The 21,986-nt window shown below is 39.1% G+C and overlaps 1 protein-coding gene across 9 annotated transcripts in view; it reads right to left on the bottom strand.

Annotated features, from left to right (window-relative positions):
- Nucleotides 1-21,986, bottom strand: part of KIAA0753 (KIAA0753 ortholog) — a 63,599-nt gene that overhangs the window by 25,542 nt on the left and 16,071 nt on the right. For all 9 annotated transcript variants that reach the window (XR_004269611.1, XM_032280134.1, XM_032280139.1 and 6 more), the window contains 8 exons: nt 21,125-21,187; nt 20,502-20,717; nt 18,095-18,305; nt 8,841-9,070; nt 6,884-7,050; nt 5,268-5,384; nt 4,082-4,171; nt 3,755-3,844 (listed from right to left, as the gene is read on the bottom strand). Coding sequence is in view for 8 of the 9 variants with exons in the window: in XM_032280134.1 (XP_032136025.1) it covers nt 3,755-3,844; nt 4,082-4,171; nt 5,268-5,384; nt 6,884-7,050; nt 8,841-9,070; nt 18,095-18,305; nt 20,502-20,717; nt 21,125-21,187 (1,184 nt within the window). In the remaining variant the exon portion in view is untranslated. The remainder of the gene's footprint in view (nt 1-3,754; nt 3,845-4,081; nt 4,172-5,267; nt 5,385-6,883; nt 7,051-8,840; nt 9,071-18,094; nt 18,306-20,501; nt 20,718-21,124; nt 21,188-21,986) is intronic.

Below are 21,986 nucleotides of genomic sequence, written 5' to 3'. Positions count from 1 at the left end.
TAGAGCTTTCAACATTTTTAATTTTTAAATTTTAAACACTGGCAGAAATGACAAACTCAGTGGGTTAAATATTAAAGATGGAGGAAATCTCCTATTGGGGCAGGGTAGGGGTGGAGGTAGAATAGAGGAAAGACAGGGAAAGAAAGAAAGAAAATAGGAAAAAAACAGGTAAGAAAATCAGAGGACCAATCAAGGAAGTCCAATAGCAAAGAACAGGAGTTTCAGAAAGAGAGAATAGAGAAAACAGAGGCAGAAAAAGAAAAGAAAAGAAAACTTCTCAGAACTAAAGGAAATAAACTGCCTGATTGAAAAGGTCTACTGATGAATGAAAATGCACCCATGGTAAGTCCTATCATCATGACTTTGAGCTACCCAGAGGAGAAAACAGAGCCTGTAAGCCTCTAGAGAAGGTTAAAAAGCAATTTTGATTTCTCATTGAAAATGCTCAGATTTTTGCTTCTGAAGAGGTTGAAAAAATGTACTTTCCCCTATTCTTCCTGTTAATTACAACTAAGAATCGGCTAGGAACACTGGGACCAAAAGAATGACAGGGCAGCGAGTTCTCTGGGATTTCTCTTTGCCTCATATATCCCAGAGTAGGTACTAGAGAAGCCAGCAACCCAGAAACACCAACATTCACAGACAAAAAAGAAGTCTCCAGTGCAAATAAAGTCTGCTCTCTCTAGCAACAGGACCAAGAAAGGGGTAGCCTAGGAAGACAGAAAACAGAAAATAACTGCCCTACTGCAGCCAAACACTGCAGAAAAACCCACTGCTGCATGCCACAAACAAGCACGTGAAAAGACGTTCAGATGCCGTGATACACCCATCAGAATGCCTGAAAGAAAGCACAGTGACACCACCACATGCTGGCAAAAAGGCAGAACAACGGGATCCCTCAAACACTGCTGGTAGGAACAGACAGAGGCACCCTGGCAAACAGTATGGCAGTTTGGAACAAACGGAAACAAAACATACAACTAGCATACAACCCCGCAACTGCCCTCTAGGCATTTGTCCCAGAAAAAAAGGAAAACTTACGTTCACACAGATACTTGTACACAACTGTTTATAGAAACTGGATTAATAATAGCCCCAAACTATAAACAACTCAGATGTTCTTTTTTTTTTTTTTTTTTGACGGGGTCTCACTGTGTTGCCCAGGCTGGAGCGCAGTAGCATGATCATGGCTCACTGCAGCCTCGACTTCACAGGCTCAAAGGATTCTCTCACTTCAGCCTATTGAATAGCTGAGACCACAGGCTCAGATGTTCTTGAAGAGGTAAATGGCTAAACAAACTATGGTTTGTTTGCATCCACGCCATGGAATACTACTCAGCAATAAAAAGGATGAGCTACTGATACATGCGATAAGCTCAATAAAATTTCCAGAGAATGATGTAAAGAAAAGAAATCCCAAAAAGTTATATACTATATAATTCCGCTTACAATAACACTCTTGAAATAACAAAATTATAGACAGGGAGAGCAGATGAGTGGTTGCCAGGAGTCATTTAGCCAAGCAGTGGATGAGGGCAGGAGAGGAAGGGGTGTGGCTACAAAAGGGCAGAATGAAGGAATCTCTAGGGGTGGGAATGTTCTATATTTTGACTATACCAATGTTAATATCCTGGTTGTAGTACTGTATTGTAGTTTCCCAAGAGGCTACCATTTGGGAAATTGGGTTTTTGTGTGACTCTATAATTACCTCATAATAAGAAGCTTAATTTAAAAATTTCCAATAAAAATAATCTTCTACACCCAGTAAGGCTACCAGCAAATATGAGATTTGTAAGGTTTATCAGCAAATAAAGACATTTTCAGACTTGAAAGGTGTGAAAGGATTTAATTCCCATTCATCCTTTTTCAAGAAGCTAAATTAAGTAGGGTACAGTGGCCCATGCCTAATTCCAGCATTCTGGGAGGTCAAGGTGGGAGGATCACTTGAGCCCAGGAGTTCAAGATTAGCCTGGGCAACATAGTGAGACCCTGATCCTAATTAAAAAAAAAAAAAAAAAAAAGCAGCTAAATTAGCATGTGTTCTATCAAAAACAAGAAAGCAAACTGAAGAAGATTACAACACAATATGGGAAATGGGAGATCCAAGCCTAGATTCCTGGCTTGTCTTGCCCTTCTGCTGATGAAGTTTCTGCTCTTCCCTCCATGATCTGCTGTCTGCTAAGGATACTCATCTCATCCCCACCAGAAAGATCTGAGAAGCAGTGTGTTACAAGACAGCCCCTCTCCTGACCAGGCTTCTTCCCGAAATCCAGTGGACCTGGCTCACCTACAGCCCCTCCAGATGGAGGATGCCCCATGTGTGCCAGGACTCACTCGTGACCCTGCTCAGTGACCTCCTGAGTGGGGCACCTACAAACTCTCATGAAAGCACAAGTCAGACTGGGATCCAGACTCTGTTCGACCTGTCTTCCCCTAGGAGTCTTCAGATGATACCACCATCAACACTGCCCTTGCCAATTTTAGCTAGATTTGTGCCTGTTTCTCAGTTTTCAAAATTAAACAAGATATTGTTAGGGACACACACATAGACGACAGGTTTATGAAGAAGAGTAATGAAAAGATTAACACAAGAATCAGGACAGTGGCTGCCTCTGGGGGGAAAGGGATGCAACCGAGGAGGGACACACTGGAAACTTCTGTGGTAGCGGCAATGGCTGATTTTGTGGCTTACAATGGTGGTATGTGCAGGTTCATTCTGTAATATTTTGGATTGTACATGTGCATTTAGTATGTTCTATATGTATGATATGTTTAATTTTTGAAGTAAAAACATACAGAGAAATAAATGGGGCACAGAGGATTAAGCTTTTGCTATATGGCCCAAAGGACAAGTGGGTAAGAGTCACAGAGAATCAAATTTCAACACAGCCTAAGGTCACACCTTCTTAGCTATAAATGACCATGAGATGGATTCCCTCAGACAGTAGTGACTATCCCATCACAAAGGGTGTGTGTAAATATACTGGACAGTTCCTTGATGGAGAGAGCAGAGAGGAGCCAAAAGCATCAGTTGGGGGAAAAAGATCCTTCAGATCCCAAGATTCTGAAATTGTATGACTTGACAAAAAGTCTCGGCCCTCTAATGATATACCCACAGCCCTTCTAACCTGAGATAAACAATCCATCATGAATGGTGACAGAATGCACAGGTGTCTCAATAAGTGTTCTGTTAATGTGACTACAGAGTGAATTATTATCAGAGTTGGAAAAATGAGGCAATTGCAGCAGCAGCTGAACTAAATCTTTTAACAAGCTTCTTTATGCCTACAGTGCCTATCGCTTTGAAAACACTTAGGGAGTGAATAGAAAAAGGGAACCACATTATTGAAAACTATAGCCTGCATTCAGACTAACATGTGAAATGAAAGTAGCTATATGTTGACTCATATGAGCAGCACATGTATGTGCATCATACTAATCTTCTGATCTGAGAAGGGCTGATATCTGGCTAGAGAAAAGTACTTTTGAGGGTAGTCCAAACAAATCAACATAAGACTCTGATCTTTCAGACAGAACTCCAAAATTACAGATTTTGTTCAGTCCTCCTTCAAACTCCACACAAAAGAAACATTTCCTAGAAAAAAGTATGGTATAATACACAGGTAGACATGCAGGTATTCATTCATTGATGTAATGAAGTTAGGCCTTAACAGTCCAGGTTGGTTGTTAGGACTATCCAGATCAATTAGAACAGGGAAGCATCCATTATTCTTTCTAAGAAGCAAATACATACCTCAATTTTTGGAGTCTATCCATTTCTTCAGCTTTGAGAGCATTCAGTTCCTTTGCTCTTCTAGAAGTTTCAGCATCAAGCCAGTCAAGCCTAGAGAACAGTATCAAGAATCACCCCAACTCTCCTCAAAGCAGAGTCAGGACTCCCTTGAGCTCCAGTCTTGGCTCCCTGCAGGCTTCTTAGGTGACTTCACAGTCTTTTAAGGAGGCAGAAAGCCAATAAATATAAGAAGGGTAGCTAGACCTAAACAACCTCTATTTACTGCTAATGTATAGAGATGTAGAACAGTCCTGCTTACCTTTTCCTACCTCAGGAACGAATACTTACCTCTGTTTTTGCACGCTGTCACTTTCTTTGGCCTTTAATTCTTCTAGTTCCCTCAATCTTTTGGAAGTTTCAGCATCAAGCCAAGCGAGCCTAGCAGACAGTCAGAAGAGTCAAACCAATTCTGCCTCAACACAGCAGGGTGTCATTATCACAGAAACAGACCAGAAGTCAGGACCCCCCTGCAGAGCACCAATCCTGGCTCTATTAAGGTACTCAGTAGGTAACAAAACCTCTCAGTACCTGTAAAGCTCTCTAGAATGTGTTCCATGTGAAAATACTTTTATGCACATAAGTACTCTGAGTTAGTGTACAACGCAGTAAGAACCTGTCTCAAAGGTTCTCAAGAAAACTAGCTATCACTTGTACTTTGGGTTTCTTATTAGACTCAAACAAAACCCTTGCTGTATCTTCAAGTTTAGACTCAACAATGAACCCCCAGGAGCCATATAGGCATAGTGAAGTCAAATAAAAACAAAAGGGAAAAGTTAACTGTGGACAACTCTGTTGTATGTAAAAATGCTTTGATTCTTTTGGTTTAGGATACGTGAATATTGTCAAATTATTTAATGGACCGCTTTCATTTTTGCTTTCCCATAATTGCAAGAATAATTTCAGCCAAAAGAATGTAGAGAAAGCTGTTTTCACTGCTCCCTTCCTATGGAATGTTCTCACCTCATCTCCCATATTGAAATCCTGCCTGTTCTTCAGGTCGTAGTTTAATTTCCATCTCAATCCATGAAGCCTAGACCTCTGCAGCAAGAACTTTCTCCCCTTTCTAAACTCTCTCAGTTCCTAGGTAACACACCTTGTTCTATCTTAAATTATAGCTAATTACGTATATTCTCTATTGACTGTAAATAAGCAAGGGCTGGGATTATGGTCTATTTGCCCTTTTTAAAGTCTCCATAGAGCTCATAACAGTGTCCTATACAAAACTAGCAACTGATATACAATTGACACACATATAATTTATGAATGAATGACATAAGAAAAAATAGAGGAGCTCACCGCAAGCTATATAGTTTGACAGAAAAGTTTAATAAACTACATTTTACTTTATTTTTTTAATAGCCTACATTTTAAATAACCAACTTTATATACAGAAAAGAGAAGAAAAGGTTGACTTCCACGTCTATGTAAAAGGAGCTCTTTAACTCTCAAAGATGTGAAAAATACCAGCACAAACCTGATTGCCTCGTGCTCAACAGCACCTGTCAAGTGATTTTCCTCTTGAGTATCTTCTTGCTGGAGAGACTCTTTTGTGGCATCTCTGGGGCTAGATTTCACCTTTAGCCATGCAGCACTGTAAAAAAGCACCTTTGTCATCATTTACTCCGTGTCCAGTGACTCATCCAAGTAGGTGCCAGCTCAGAGAAGACGACAGAATTAAATTAATGGTGATGTGTAGCATGGGGTCCTAAAGTAGAAGCTGCATGTGAAGAAGAGTGAGATCCTCCAGCACTCAGGCTCAGTGCCAAAGGGGAGAAATTCTCCTTTGCTTCAAAGAAGCCATCAGGATTTTAAATGAGAAATAGTGATCAATTACAGAACACTGGGTGAATGTCAACAAAACTGTTACAATATATAGATTTGGATCACTAATTACATTCCATAGTATAAGACAACTCTATCTTTACAAGGCCTAACAGCACCATAAGCCTAGAAGTCCCACCCACCGTCCCCTGCCAACCACACATGTACTCTAAAAGACAGTCCACTGTATATTTGGTTTGCAATAGAAACTTCAAATGAGCTTACCAACTGAAGGTACATCTCCATATTAATACTTGTATACAAAAATACAGAAAACAGAATATAGTAATAAAAACAAAAAAAGCACATTATGAAATCAGAAGACCTGATTTGAGGTCTGGCTGTTAGATGAGTAAGACATTAAGTTCTCTAAACATTGTTTCTTTAACTTTAAAACAAGAAGGGATGGATGAGCACAGCCATTCCTTCACATTCATTTGGAATCTTAGGGGCCTCTCTTCTACCAGGCTACTCACCCTGACTTCTGATGGCTCCCAATGACAGAACCCTCCAGTCCCCGATCTTCTCCCTTGTTCTTCCCAACATTACTGCTTTTTACTTCTTTATTTTTTCTGTTCCACCTCCTGGTCCTTTCCATTGCGTTTTCAAGAACTACTGTCTCATGGCAAATAAGCTCCCCTTTATCTTCAACCAATTCCCCCAAAGATTATTTCCACCTAACTGGATGCTGCTCTTCTCTCTAGCCCTGTGAAATGGCAGCTTCTTATTCTCCATGTGCTATGAATCAGGATGACAAGACAGTAATATCAACATTATCCTCACTGCTCCCCACAGCTAAGACAATGTTGGTGACATCTACATGGTTTTACGGTTCACAATTATCTTGATATAGAGTTAGAATTATTTTAAAATATTTATTTACTCAGCAAAGATTTACTGAATGCCTACTATACACCTAGCACTGGACATTCAAATATAAAAAAGAAAGTCCCTGGCCTCAAGTTTCTCGAATCAATTGGCCAAAGAGACAAGTGAAGCGAAGCCCATCATCTTCCACACAATGACACATGTCCTGGGTGTTGGGGTGGGCCATGGAAAAGTTGTTCCAACCACAGTCAGGAAGATGAAGGAACCAACAAGCTTCCGGACAAAGACTTCTCATGTATGACTCACCCAAAAAAGCATTTCTTCTTAATGGAAAAAATTAAGGCTGCTACTTCATTTGCGTCTTATGAGCTATAGGTCACCTTTGATATGTGGAGGAAAACAGAATCACATAAACAAACAGTCCCTTGAGTTTTCACATACCATTTAGGAGATGCTGGTGGGGATGTGGGGTTTGGGGGTATCCATGGTGCCTTGCAGTCTTTCACAGGCTGTCGGTTCATTTTTAATCTGGATGAAACTGTTGCCTGCTGCACTCTGCTTTTAGTGTGAGGTTGGCTTTGTCTACTTCTTTCAGCTTTGTGGAGTCCCTGTGAGAGTAAATAAGAATTATAAAGCCAAACAAATATCAAAGAAACTATGGTTTCAACCTCTGCCTCACTGAAGCTCCAAGTTCTCTATGTTATTCATGTATCCATTCAGTAAAAGCTGAGTAGAAAGCACTGTGGTAGAAATTTGGAGGAGGGTATAAATTACATTGAAACAACCATGGTAGGGAGTGGGAGTGGAGTGTATAGAATTGGAATCCCTGGCTCTACCTCACACCTTTAAACATATAAACTATATATAAAATATATTTTTATTTATTTACAACCTTTTTCCTAATTAAACAACAACAACAACAACAAAAAACTCATTACATATTGTTAAATTATTTTCCTATTTTCTTTTCTTTTTTTTAGAGACAGGGTCTCGCTCTGTTGCCCACACTGGAGTGCAGTGGCATGAGCACAACTGACTGCAGCCTCAAACTCCTGGGCTCCAGCGGTTCTCCTGCCTTAGTCTCCTGAGTAGCTGGGATCACAGGTGCGTGATATCATGCCTAATTTTTTATTTTTTGTAGAGCCAGGGTCTCACTGTGTTGCCCAGGCTGGTCTTGAACTCCTGGGCTCAAGTAATGTATAAAACATTCTTAGTTAAAACTCTTAACCTCTCTGAACCTTAGGTCTAAATAGAATGAATCTGGGCTATTTAAAAAATACTATAGAGAATGAGGCTCTGTCTCTGGAGAAGAGCACCCACCTGAATTCTTACAAGTTCAATCTTGACACCTCAATGACCCCTGCCCCCTAATCCCCATAAAAGTTTGGGAAGAAATGGACTTGATCTTAATCCATTATCTGTCAATAACTTGTGGTAACTGCTAACTCTGTTTTTTTGGAGGCCACTTGAAAATAAACAGATTTTCTACAGAAGCCTTTAGGCAAGACCACCAAATGTCACTAATACAATAAAGGTGTTCAACTAGGAGGTGGTCTTTCGGCCAGTTTTCCACTGATAGGGCCATAGGTAAGTTTAAACAGAAGCTTAAAATATAACGTAGTTTCAAACCAAGTTTTACCTTGCTGGCTCCCAAAGCCATATTAGAAAGCACTCACCCTAGGATGCCCTTTTAATATTCAGTAATTATTATTGATCAATATTTATCTTTAGCAGGAACCAACTTTTTTTTCTTCTTCTTCTTTAAGACAGGGTCTTACTCTGTTGCCCAGGCTGGAGTACAGTGGCTCAGTCATAGCTCACTAGTCTTAAACTCCTCGGCTCAAGTGATCTCCCTGCCTCAGGCTCCCAAACAGCTGGGACTACAGGCATTAGCTACCACATCTGGCTAATTTTCTTTTTAACTTTGTTTTTAGTTGAGATGGGGTCTCACTATGTTGCCCAGGATGATCTTAAACTCCTGGCCTCAAGCAATCCTCTCACTTCCCAAAGTGCTGGGATGATAGGTGTGAGCCACCACCCCCGGCAGGAACCAGATCTTAATCCCCTCAAATCTCACACTTCCAAATCAGAAGCAGAAAAAAAAAAAAAAAAAAAAAAAAAAAAAAAAACAAATTTTAAAATCTCCTGCCCAATTAGTTATTGGTATCATATTAGTTAGAATCTTACCGAACCAGGAATAGAAAGAATTCTCTATTCTAGTAACAATATTAAAAATTGTTATTTTTTTTTGTTAAAATATATAAATAACTTAAATAGCCAGGCTCAAGGACTCTAGCATCCAACTGCCTGAGAACTGGCTCCACCACATACCAGCTTATATGACCTTGACAATATCAGATAAATATAAATGGGCCAAAAGAAAGGAATGATTTCATACTTGCTGTCTTGCTGGTGCCAGAGTATCTTTCTTCCTAAATGGCACTTTCTCAGTCATAGGCTTCTTTTGCACTGCTTTTGTTTTTGCCACGGCTAACGTCTCGTCTTTGAAGCTTGCACTTTGGTCTAGGATAAATGGTCCTTCTTCCGGAAGGATATCCACATCTAATACATCAAGCTCACTCTGCAACCTCTGGGGCTCCGGAAGCTCCATTTCAGGCTGATACTTACCTACATGGAGATTTTTGAAGAACAAACTAAGGAAAATGCTATTCAAATCAAATTGCTGAGAGTGATTATCTATACACAGATAAGCTCCAAATATCTATCCTAGCCCTGCTGAGAAGCGGATATTTTGAACATTGTTCCTCCTCCTGTGAATATTATTCAGGTTTATAAGTAGAAACCTAGGTGTCACAGTTGACTCCCTGAATCTTCGCTCTCATATTTACTCATTTACTTGGTCCCTTTGATCCTAATTCTAAAATAGCGCTTACATTTATTCCTGTCCTTCCTTCCCTTTTGCTATTACCCAAGGTCAGGCTTGCCATATCTTGTGACTAAAATAATAGTGTCTCCTAACTGACCCCCTGTTTGTCTTCACACTGTCTCCTGGCTACCAAAATTTTTCTTCTCAAATGTAATATTTAAATGTCACTTATATACTCAAAACCTTCAACGGCTCCTAATTTGATAGAGAATAAAGTCTGAACTCCATACAAGACATTCAACCTGCAATGGAAAAGGAAGCTGTCTTTATCTGAAGATGAGACAACATAGAAAATCAAAGAGACTCCACAGACAAACTATTATAGCTGAGAAGAGGGGTCAGCAAGGTTTCTGGACATAAGAAGATGAACACATAAAATCAGTATTATCTCCACATTATCAAAATAACTAATAGAAAATATAAGAGAAAAAAATCTCATTAACATTGACAACAGAAACTATAAGGCACGTTGGAAGAAATCTAATGAAAGAAGCATAAGGCTTTTACGTAAAAATTTAAAAGGTAAAGGACATGAAAGAAAATCTAAATACATTGTTTTCACGAATGAACAGACTGTAATGATGTTAGTTCTCCGCCCCCCAAGTAATCCATAATTTCAAATGCATATTCAATTAAATCTCTAACAGATTTTTTTTCATGGATCTAAACAAGTTGATCCTAAAATTCATACAAAGTATAAAATCCCAATAGCCCAAATAATTTTGAAGAATAGCCAACAAAGTGGGGAGTGGGTGGAGGCAGGAATCTTACTCTTGCAAAGACAAAGTCTTAGTGAGAAAGCATTAAAGGCAGTGTGGGAGTGATGCAAACACAGGCAGAAATCCATGAAACATGATGGATGTGACAAAGGCAGCATGATAATTCAGTGAGTAGGAACTGGATTGTTCAAAAAACAGTGCGAAGATTACTAGTATCCATAGAGAAAAAAATAAAACAGGATCCTTGTCTCACAATTGAACACTTAAATTCTAAATGGAATGAAGACCTAAATGTGGAAAGAAAACCCTAAAGCTTTAATTATAAAATACAGGAGACTATTAGTATGACACAGGGGCAGAAGAGACTTTCTTAAGCTCAAATATAATACTGACATATTTTTTTTTTTTTTTTTTTTTTTGAGACGGAGTTTCCCTCTTGTTACCCAGGCTGGAGTGCAATGGCACAATCTCGGCTCACCGCAACCTCCGCCTCCTGGGTTCAGGCAATTCTCCTGCCTCAGCCTCCTGAGTAGCTGGGATTACAGGCACGCGCCACCATGGCCAGCTAATTTTTTGTAGTTTTAGTAGAGACGGGGTTTCACCATGTTGACCAGGATGGTCTCGATCTCTTGACCTCGTGATCCACCCGCCTCGGCCTCCCACAGTGCTAGGATTACAGGCTTGAGCCACCGCGCCCGGCAATACTGACATATTTGAACTTAATTGGACTAAACTACAACTTCCATCTGACAAAACGACATCCTTAAAGTCCACAGGCAAGCCAAAGTATGGAAGTAGATCTCTACAATGCATATAATCAACATAGGATGAGTATCTAGACTACATAAAGAACACCTACAAAACTATAAGACAAACAATCCAATGGAGAAATAGGCAAAGGAAAGAAACTGGCAATTCAGACAGAAAATCTGAATTGTCAATAAAAATATGAAAAGATGACTGAATTCACCTAAAATAAAAAATACTCAAACAATGACATGTCATTTTAAATCCACCAAAAGATGTGGAAAAACAAGTATTCTCGCAGACTATTAGCGTGGCAGTAAATTCCCCAGCTGCTTTGGAAAGCAACCTGATTGCTCTAGTACAGTTGAAGAGTTACATACACTGCAACCAAGCCATTTCAATCCTGGGTATATACTAAGCCTAGAGGAACTCTCTTATGTGCACAGAGGAAGCAGGAACACAGATATTCACTTCATCATTGTTTATAAAAGCAAAAAACCGGGAACAACCAGAATGTCCATCAATAAGAGCTGAAAAATAAATTATGGTATATTCATATAAGAGAAACCTATACAGCAGTAAAATTAATAAATGAGAATTCATGCATCAACATGAGAAAACCTTACAAACATAAGTGGGGGGTAAGCAAACTGCAAAATCATGCATATTATAAGATATTTACATAAAACAATACTATACATGGTTTATGGACAGACATACAAGCAGTACAAATATGAAAACAACAGGTCTAGAATATAATAACAATAGTAACTTCTAGTGAGGGAAGAAAGAGAATGGAATGAGGAGAAAAATACAAAAGGGACCTCAACTGTACTGTCATCCCATTTCTCTTTCCCCAGTTTCAGTTATCCTTCAGCAGCTCTGGATCCAAAAATATTCAATGGGAAATTCCAGAAATAAACAATTCGTAAGTTTCATTCTTTTTCACTTTTTTTTTTTTTTTGAGATGGAGTCTCACCCTGTTGCCCAGGCTGTGCAGTGGCATGATCTTGGCTCACTGCAACCTCTGCCTCCCGGGTTCAAGAAATTCTCCTGTCTCAGCCTCCCAAGTAGCTGGGACTATAGGCATGTACCAACACACCTGGCTAATTTCTGTGTTTTTAGTAAAGACGGGGTTTCACCATGTTGGCCGGGCTGGTCTCAAACTCCTGATGGCAAGTGATCCACCCGCCTCAGCCTCCCAAAGTGCTGGAATTATAGGTGTGTACCACCACGCCTGGCTTTTGCATTTTTAGTAGAGATGGGGTTTCACCAAGTCGGTCAGGCTGGTCTCGAACTCCTGACTTCATGATCTGCCCACCTCAGCCTCCCAAAGTGCTGGGATTACAGTGTGAGCCACCATACCCAGCCCATAACTTTTAAACTGTGTATCCACGCTGTTGACGGTCTCTGCCTGCTAGTCACCTAGTAGCTGTCTCAGTGATCAGATCAACTGTCCCGTATTGCAGTGCTTGTGTTCCAGTAACCCTTATTTGACTTCATAATGGCCCCAAAGAGCAGCTATAGTGATGCTGGCAATTCAGATACACTGAAGAAGCTGGAAAATGTGCCCTTTAAGTGAAAAAGTAAAAGTTCTCCACTTAATAAGAGAAAAAAAATCATATGATGATATTACTAATTCTAGTAAGACTGAATCTTCTATTCATGAAATTGTGAAGAAGGAAAAAGAAATTCAAAGCTAGTTTTGTTGTCAAATCTCCAGCTGAAAAATTATGGCCACAGTTCATGATAAATGCTTAGTTAGGATGGAAAAGGAATTAAACTCATGGCTGGAAGACATGAACAGAAATGTGTTCCAAATGACGGCAAATCTTCAGTGTTAGGTATACACTGGGAGCTTTGAAATGTATCCCCTGTGGATATGAGGGACTACAGGTTGAGCATCCTGAATCCCAAAAATCCAAAATCCAAAATGCTCCAAAATTGGAAACTTGGGAGTGCCAACAAAATGCTCCCAGGAAATGTTCATTGGAGCCTTTTGGATTTCAAATTTTTGGATTTGGGATGCTCAATCGGTAGGTGTAATATAAATATTCCAAAATCCAGAAAAAGTTTAAACCCAAAGCACTTCTGATTCCAAGGATTTTAAATAAGGGATACTACTCAACCTGTGCTGTATTTTATTTCTATAAAAAAAAAAATCTGAAGAAAGCAAAAATGTTAAAATTTATTAAATCTAAGTAGTGGATATACAATATTATTCTTTTTAGTCCTTTCTGTATATTTTAAATATTTCATAATCAAAGGAAAACTACATTTGGACTACTTTACTAGTGAGTCAAGGGTCAGATTTCCTGGCACTGCATCCTCTTTAATTAGGTACTTTTCAAAGCTATAGAAGTTACACAGCAAGGAAATATAAATCAGAAGAGAAGAATGGTAAAACTAAATCCTTGGTCTGTAATTTATTTAATTCCCAAGCTTATATATATCCAAGGAACTCTGACTGTAGGTCCTGATACCTTTCCAGTTGTGATTTGCATACTGTAGGTCCTGCCCTTCCAGTTATGATTTGCATAGATCAGCATGTAAATGCAGCATAGGTTTCAGGAGTGAGTTTGAGGACACTGCTGATAGTGGGAATGAAGCCACCATCTTCATAGCTGACAAGTTACACTAATGCAATCAACCATTGCAAGAATAGTTCAGAAGCTACAAAGAAACTGTCCCAGCCAACTATTATGTAAATCACAGGACAGCTGATCAAATCAGGCTCAAGCATATATCCCAAATGAAGAGTGCATACGGAGGGTTTTCCATAGGGTAAAGTGATTTCCTAGGGTATTTTTTCAGGGGTGGGTGGGGAAGAGGAGACCTTAGGAAATCAGAATGGAAAAACTGGGTAGAGCGATACCTAAAACAGAAACAGGAAAATGTAACCTGAAATCCAGATCATAAGGACAAGAAAAAAATAACAAATATAAAATAAGACTAAGAAGATTACCACAATCTTAGGTGTTTTACTTAAGGTCCCAAGGAGTAGCAAAGCCAAGTCTTCCGACTTTCGGTCCCAGGCGAGGCCCATTCATTCTGCCCTGTCAGGGACTGTAGAGCTGTTCCCCATAAATACATTTCCCAGAGAGCTGAAGTTTACTTCTCTATGACCTCAAAAAACTCCTTTTAAAACAGCCACCAAATATTTGTTTGCTTAGTTAGAATATGCCTAACATAATCTAGCCTTTTCTTAACAACTTGGCGCTATTACTAAGAACCAAAAATGCCACCTTACATTTTCACAGCATTTAGCAATTAGATAATTTACCACTTACAACAACTAAGTCAGTCACAAAACACAAAGACTATCCTTCCCATTTTATAAATGAAAAAATTAAGATTCAGGCCAGGTGCGGTGGCTCACACCCATAATCTCAGCACTTCGGAAGGCTGAGGCAGGTGGATCACCTGAGGTCAGGAGTTTGAGACCAGCCTAACCAACATGGTAAAATCCCATCTCTACTAGAAATACAAAAAATTTGCTGGGCAGGGTGGCACACACCTGTAATCCCAGCTACTTGGGAGGCTGAGGCAGGAGAACTGCTTCAGCCTGGGAGGTGGATGTTGTTGTTGAGCCAAGATCATGCCATTGCACTCCAGCCTGGGAGACAGAGCAAGACTCCGTCTAAAAAAAAAAAAAATTAAGATTCAGACAGATTAAGTCAACTCAGATTTACAAACTGGCAGAGCTGTGACTGGAATCTAGGACTTCTTGGTCCAAGTTTTCTCCTTCTGCCTCCCAGCTTTCCTACATTTGTTCCTGTAACGAGTTTTAGGTCAGCAGATTTTCCAGCTTCTTTCTGAAACTGGTCTCTATTTTTCACTAGTCAGCTGATGGGCACCTCAAATCTTCTAACTCATTTAGCAAATACTTCTCTGTGTGAAGGCCTAGAATGTTCTCTCCATTTCCGCCAGTCTATCAAAATGAGCTCCCTAGCACCCAGGATTCAAGTTACTGTGATTTGCTGCTCAGAAATCTTTTCTTACTCAATTACACTTCTTCACAGGTCTTTCAACAAGCACTTAAGTGCCTAACTATATGGCAGATGTTAGGCTTGGCATAGAGAATACAAGGACAAATAAATCTGACACCCACCCTCAAGGGAAAGGCTGGCAAATGCAGCCTTCCTAATTAGAGGGAAGATACTATATTAGTTCTACCTGCCTACCAGTGAAGGAAAGAGAACATCCCATTAAAGTAAGTAAATACCTAATGGAAATGAATTAACTGGATTTTTGTTGTAATACAATAAAAAACATATATTTGGTCTCTAGCCCAGTTTCTGGCACAGAGCTCCTAAAACTACTCTAATTTCCTGAGCATTAGGGGTGCTAGGTTCATCTTTTTTCCTAATATTTGGTCTTTAACCCCACTGCCTGACACAGAGCTCTTATCCCTTGGAATTTCCTGGCTAAGGAAACTTTTTTTTTTCCTCTAATGAGGTGACTCTTGGAGGACTTCTGGATAGGAGCTGGTGACCAGAAAGAACATGCAATGATTGGAAGCTTGGAATTGACAGTTCCATCCTCCATCCTCCAGGTAGCGGAGAGGGGCTGGAGATTGAGTTAATAATCGATCATGCCTATGTGATGAAGCCTCTGTAAAAATCCCTGAACTACAGGGTTTGAAGAGCTCCCGGGATGGTAAACATGGGGAGGTTCCTGGAGGGGAGCTTCCCTAAAGAGGGCATGGAAGCTCCATGCCCCTTTCACATGTTATACTTTGTCCTATACACCTCTTCCATCTGTGTCCTCTATAAATACCCTTTATGATAAATGGGTAAACATAAGTAAAGTGTTTCTCTAAGTTCTATGAGCCACCCTAGCAAACCCCAGGAGTGGGTCAAAGGAATCCCAATTTTATAGCCTGTCAATCAGAAGTATAGGTCACAACCTGAAACTTGGGATTGGTGCCTAAAGTTGGGGTGTCTTATGGGACTGAAACTTAACCAATGGTATCTGACTCCAATTCCAGGTAGATGGTGTCAGAATTGAGTTGAATTACAGGATACCCAGTTGGTGTCCCCTGGATAATTGTTTAGTGTGGCAAAAAACATCCACACATTTGGTGTCAGAGTTGAAGTACTGAGAGTCTTAAGTATGTAGGAAAACAGTCCTGTCTCTTACAGTTACGCTTGTGATAGAAGTCGCATGCTAAACTATTAAGGTTCCACAGAAGAGTGGCAGATTGAGAGATAAATCAGCTGAATTCTGGACTGATAGATATATAACTTTCAAATCAATGAGGAAAAAATGAAATAAAATCTTGATTAATGTAGTAACTTACAACAAAGAAAAAAACTTTGGCAAATGAAAATCAAAATAAGGTAGAACAAAGTTCAAATATGTCATTAATCTCATTAAATATAAGTAGATTAAATATAGAACTCTAAAACAGTTAAAAACGCCAATAACAGGCCAGGCAAGGAGGTTCACGCCTATAATCCCAACGCTTTGGGAGGCCAAAGCAGGTAGATCACTCGAGGTCAGGAGTTCAAGACCAGCCTGGCCAAGATGGTGAAACCCTATCTCTACAAAAATACAAAAATTTGCCAGGTGTGGTGGCACATGCCTGTAATCCCAGCTACTCAGGAGGCTGATGCAGGAGGACCACTTGAACCTGGGAGGCAGAGGATGCAGTAAGCCAAGATCGTACCACTGCACTCCAGCCTGGGCAACAGAGCAAGACTCTGTTTAAAAAAAAAAAAAAAAAAAATCAGAATAATCTGGGAAGATGAAGAAGATAAAGATTGGAAGGAGTGATTCAAAGGGGAATTTCTTAGATGCTGGTAATGTTCTATTCCTTGACTTGGATAGTAGTTATAGAGACGTTTTTGTTTTCTGGTAATTAATTGAGCTATAAATCTATATTTTGTGTACTTTTCTATCTTTACGTTCTACCTTTTTTTTTTTTTTTTTTTTTAAATCAGGGGCTCACTCGGTCACCCAGGCTGGAGTGCAGTGGTGCAATTTCAGCTCACTGCAACCTCCATCTCTTAGGCTCAAGTGATCCTCCTGCCTCAGCCTTCCAAGTAGCTGGGATCACAGATGTGAGCCACTACTCCTGTCTGTTTTTGCATTTTTTGTAGAGACAGGGTCTACTTACATTGCCCAGGCTGGTCTCAAACTCCTGGGCTCAAGCAATCCACCTGCCTTGGCCTCTCTAAGTGCTAGGTGTGAGCCATGGCACCCAGCTTGTATGTTCTACTTTAATTTTAAAAAAAAAAAAAAAAAAAAAACAGTTTACTGGATTTGTCCATATTTATTTATAGATAATCTCATCTAGCTAGAGAAATACAAGAGTTAAGTAACCAAGCCCCATATTTCATCAAATCTAAAACATCAATTATAAGACACATCAGTAGTTTATACATCAACAGGAATTTAAAAATGTTTAAAATGTTTACAATGTTAAAATTTTACAATTAACTACAAGTTATCATCAACTAATAATGATTTCGGAAGCATTCAAATGTGTACCTCAGACCAACAAAATGTAGTATCATAACATATACATCCATAAGCAAAATACTTAGAACCCAGCAGGGAGATGGATAAAGAATATGAACAGGCAAATTACAGAAGAGGAGATAACATGGCTAAGGTGCATGTGAAAGAAAAGATAACCTTCACCAGGAATCAGGAAATGCAATATGAAACAAGAAGATGCCACTGTCCACTGAGACTGGAAAATTTTTAAAACTTTATTATATAATGTACTTGGTGAAGATGTGGGGAAATATATACTGATGTCACTGCTAGTCAAGACATAAATGTGTGCCCACTTTAAAGGGGCAAGTTGGCAGTATCTGTTTAAATGTGCATACTGTATCACCTAACAATTCTACTTCTTGGAATAACAAACGTTTATTTAACTATCCGAGAAAAAAAAAATATATATATATATTTATAAATATAATATATATCTCTCTCTCGAATGCATGTGTCTTTCTCTGTGTGTGTTACACATATCAATCATTAAAATAAAATAAACTTTTTTTTTAAAGTAGGGTTCTAGCTTCCAGCTCTAAGGGAATTTGCCTTGGGTAGCCCAAACACTACGACGTAGCAAAAGGAAATGTTACTCTCAACCTTCCTCTATATATAAAATATTACAGCCTCTAACCTAAGGAAGCATCTTGGTTGCTATTTACTGATCCTAGTTAAAGTTCATCTATTGTGGGCTAGGTCCTAAATCCTGACCTTCCCGAGTGCAGTAACTGTTATAGCCCAGATAACTTTAAAGAATAAAATATCCTGCAATAAAAACTTTAAGAGACATACCAGCAAGAAGCTTCTTTGCCACAGGAGGGCGACTTGTTTCCTGTGGAAATGTGTTCTTTGCTGTGAAGGGTCTCCTCTCGCCCCTTGGTGATGTACTTGGCCATCTCTCTAAGGTCTTTTGGCTACCAATAGGAAATCTGCTCCACACTTCACTGAAACATTTTTTCATCTTTTTTGGTGACAGTTTCTTTTCCAGGAGAGACTCCAAAGCCTGCCATGAAACAGTCAATTATTTTTAGTTTATCTCACAAAAGTATACTTTTAATCACAAAACTGAAAGTAAGGACTCCAGAGAAATGTGTTATTAAATGGCTATCTCTGACAGTTAACAAAATCTTAATTTAAAAATGTCATTATTTAGGATATCTAATTAATTAGTATCAACAATATCTGTGAGTTCTTTCAGATGTGTAGCTCACTAAAGCCAACAGCAAAGAGATAACGAATATGACTACTTTTAAAGGCATCCAAATCTTAAAGGATCATCATTTTAGAAATTATATTCTTCAGAATATTATCCTATCTGCTTCAAAAGCATTTTAATCATCAACAAAAATCTCATAAACTCAAATAGTCTTTGAAGTGGGCAAACATCCTATATTTAACATACATTTTCATGAACTAAAGGACACTTAGTAGGTCCAGTGGCTTTGGTCACTTGTCCAACACAACAAGAGTAGAAGATCTGTGTCTCACCTTCCTAAAAATGGCATTTTCTCTAATAAGTTCCCACCCATTCATTACTGGGAAGTCAGGGCCCAGTCTCCACCTGGTCGATACAGATTAAGGACAACTGCACACAGTCAGGAAGGTTTAGTTCAGAGAATAGTAACATAGTAAGAAAATGCGCTGTGAAATGGTGTAAGGTCACAACAGGAAAGACAACACGTCTTGCATTTTGAAAAGTAGGGGAGATAAACATTCTGTTTAAGCAACATGTTGGGCCAGGCACAGTGGCTCACACCTATAATCCCAGCACTTTGGGTGGCCGAGGCAGGTGAATCACAAGGTCAGCCAATATGGTGAAACCCCGTCTCTACTAAAAATACAAAAATTAGCCAGGTTCAGTGGCAGGCACCTGTAATCCCAGCTACTTGGGAGGCTGAAGCAGGAGAATCACTGGAACTTGGGAGGCGGAGGTTACAGTGAACTGAGATTGCACCACTGCACCCCAGTGTGGGTGATAGAGTGAGACTCCATCTCAAAAAAAAAGAAAGAAAGAAAGAAAGAAACCTGATGTTAGAGGTACTCTTACTCAAGCTCAAAATGTGGGAGAGGGCCTAGACAGCCTCTTCAGATCCCTTCTAGGATTACGAAGATGTATACTCTAAATGAAGTTATTTCGGCCCATAAATGCTTCTTATGGATAAGTTAAAAAAGCATCACATGACTTGATATGCTGCCTAAAATTCTGAGGTCTGCATTTGACAACAGCATTCCTCACTGTGAGTTCTACATATACGAATGTAACCAATGAAAATCACAGACACATTTGCTTGATAATGAACCTATGAAGGCAGAAGGGGCCTTAAAGGCCTCCAAGACCTAGTTAATGGTGGCAGAACTGGAGTGTCATTAATCTAGAATTCTTCTACAGCTAACAGCTTACTATGCCATACTAACATAAAGATCACCTTTCTATTTGCGGATGAAAATGTGTGGCATAGGGGAACTAATACTAGCATGGGAGTCAGAAGATAGAATTTGATCTCTAGCTCCCAAGAAAATAACTGTCATCTCTCCTACTTTTGCTTTTTCTAAAAAAATCTTAATCTGTACAACAGTAGTAAAACCAATTTCAAAGCATACTGCCACAGAAAGGTTCAAATGGCATAATTACATGGTAACACCATGCAAACTTCAGAGAACTATAAAATTAATGGCATATTGCTATTGTTGTCTTTGTCACCAATGAAAACTAAGAACATTATCGATTCCTGTCTAATACATGCCAGCTGAGATTTCTACAAGTCTCTAGCTATATCACCAGATTTGAGGCTCTGATTCCACATACTGTATCTTTCAGTGTTTCTTCTTTTCTAAAATCCATCTAAATTAAACACTGATATTCTAATTTAAGAATGTTTTACTGGTTTCCTTTTCTACATTTTTTTCTTAAATGGCATGGGCCAGGGAATAGAACATTCTGTTTAGTTAATGAACCTGGTTAAAGTTGTTACATGTTTTATACTCAAGTCACCAATTTTCAAAGTAGTGAAATACGATAATATAGGCTAGAACGTAAAAATAACAAAATAAAAATGAAGTGATCCTTGGGCCCTCTGCAAAGCTTTAATTCACTAGGTAACAGCTTTGTCTTGTGTTCTCCATAAATCCTAATGAAACTAGGTAATAGCAAGCATTACTTGCAATACACCCCTAACAAAAACTGTAATCAATTCCATACCTCAATTTGTTGCAGAATGTCTATAACCACATCAGGAACAGAAGGGTCTGCATCCAGTTTGGCAGAACAAAGTGAAAGCTGGCGAATAAGGCTGCCCAGTTCCCTGCACCGAGCAGGAAGGGGGTGCTCCCCTCGGTCAGTAAACTGAGTGACGAACATGTGTAAGGCCCGAATGGCTCCTCGATGGGCAGCTGCCAGCCTAGACATTGCCCATGACTGGTAACAAACAAGATGGAGAAATTATTTCCACACTCAGAACTTCCTAACATTCACCTAGCTTCTAACAATATTTATAGCCTATCTTCTTTCTGTATAAAGTGCTCTCTATAGTGAAAACTTTTTCATAGTAAAGGGAGTTGTAAAGTTTCAAGTTTTCTAGTGACGGTGTTTTCCCTACTCCTCCCAATTTCTTATACCAGCAGCAACAACAAAAATCTATTTTTTAGAACTTGTTCCTTGGAAGGCAACCATATTCAGAATATTTAAGGTGCTCACTCCCTCACGAACAGGTTTCCATAAGTACTGAAAATAACATTAGTGCAGAGGGCCCTATACAATACTAAGAAAACATTGGGAAATGTGATTTTTAAATAAGAATTGATCATAATTTAATTGCAGCGTACCTTCTTAGTGTGTTTAATTTTATGTGGACTCAATTTATCCAACTCTTCCTGGATTTCTTTTACCTGTTTTATAAAAAGGGGAAAGAAGAAACTTCATACCTTTCCACTGATCTTTTTTGTAAAAAAGGATACAGTGATGTATCTAAAACATAACCATTATTAATTCAAGTCACTTAAAAATGAAAAAAGGCACCCAAAATACAGTTACTGGTTTCCAGTTCAAGGTGGTGACTAGGCAGTGTTCACCTTCCATCCCTTGGTCCCCAGTGTAATAGAAATTTAGCATGAAGGAGTGAAGGTGGAGGTGACTCTAGAAATGGAGGCAGGCTGGATCATGAAGTCTTACATGCCATGCTGAAGAGTTTAGCTTTCATCCTCTAAGTTACAGAGAGCCACTAAAGTCTTTTCAGCAGAGGTCTGACAAGAGTCATGTTTTAGAGCAATCTCTACAGCAGCAGCATAGAATAAGAACTGAAATAGAACCCAAAAGAATACAGTGCAAAATCTAACTCAGGTATTTTCTTAAAAATGAAAAATACAGTTTTTGGTTCAAGCAGTAAGGCTAACATGTGACTTCAGTGACCAGAAATGAATAAAAGGCTTGCCAACGTATAAGGCATTAAAATCAAAGCAAACACTTCTTAAAAATCCATCACAATGTAAAGAATATAAATGCCTGTGGATCAGCCACTAAAGGTGTCCTGCAAGACACTTAGCATGGACTCTACTCTTTGCTGTAAAGAATAATCGAATTAATAAAGAATAATCAAATTATTTACTATCTACAAGCTTCTAATATTATAAACATGAAATACATGGGAAACTAACAAGGTCTCTTTCCTCTAGCACTAGGGTCCATAGC

The sequence above is a fragment of the Sapajus apella genome, unplaced genomic scaffold, assembly GCF_009761245.1.
Source record: "Sapajus apella isolate SASKATOON/1434 unplaced genomic scaffold, GSC_monkey_1.0 scaffold12, whole genome shotgun sequence".
Taxonomy (NCBI): Eukaryota; Metazoa; Chordata; class Mammalia; order Primates; family Cebidae; genus Sapajus; species Sapajus apella.
Note: the sequence above shows the minus strand (reverse complement) of the source record. Positions and strands in the feature narration are given on the sequence as shown.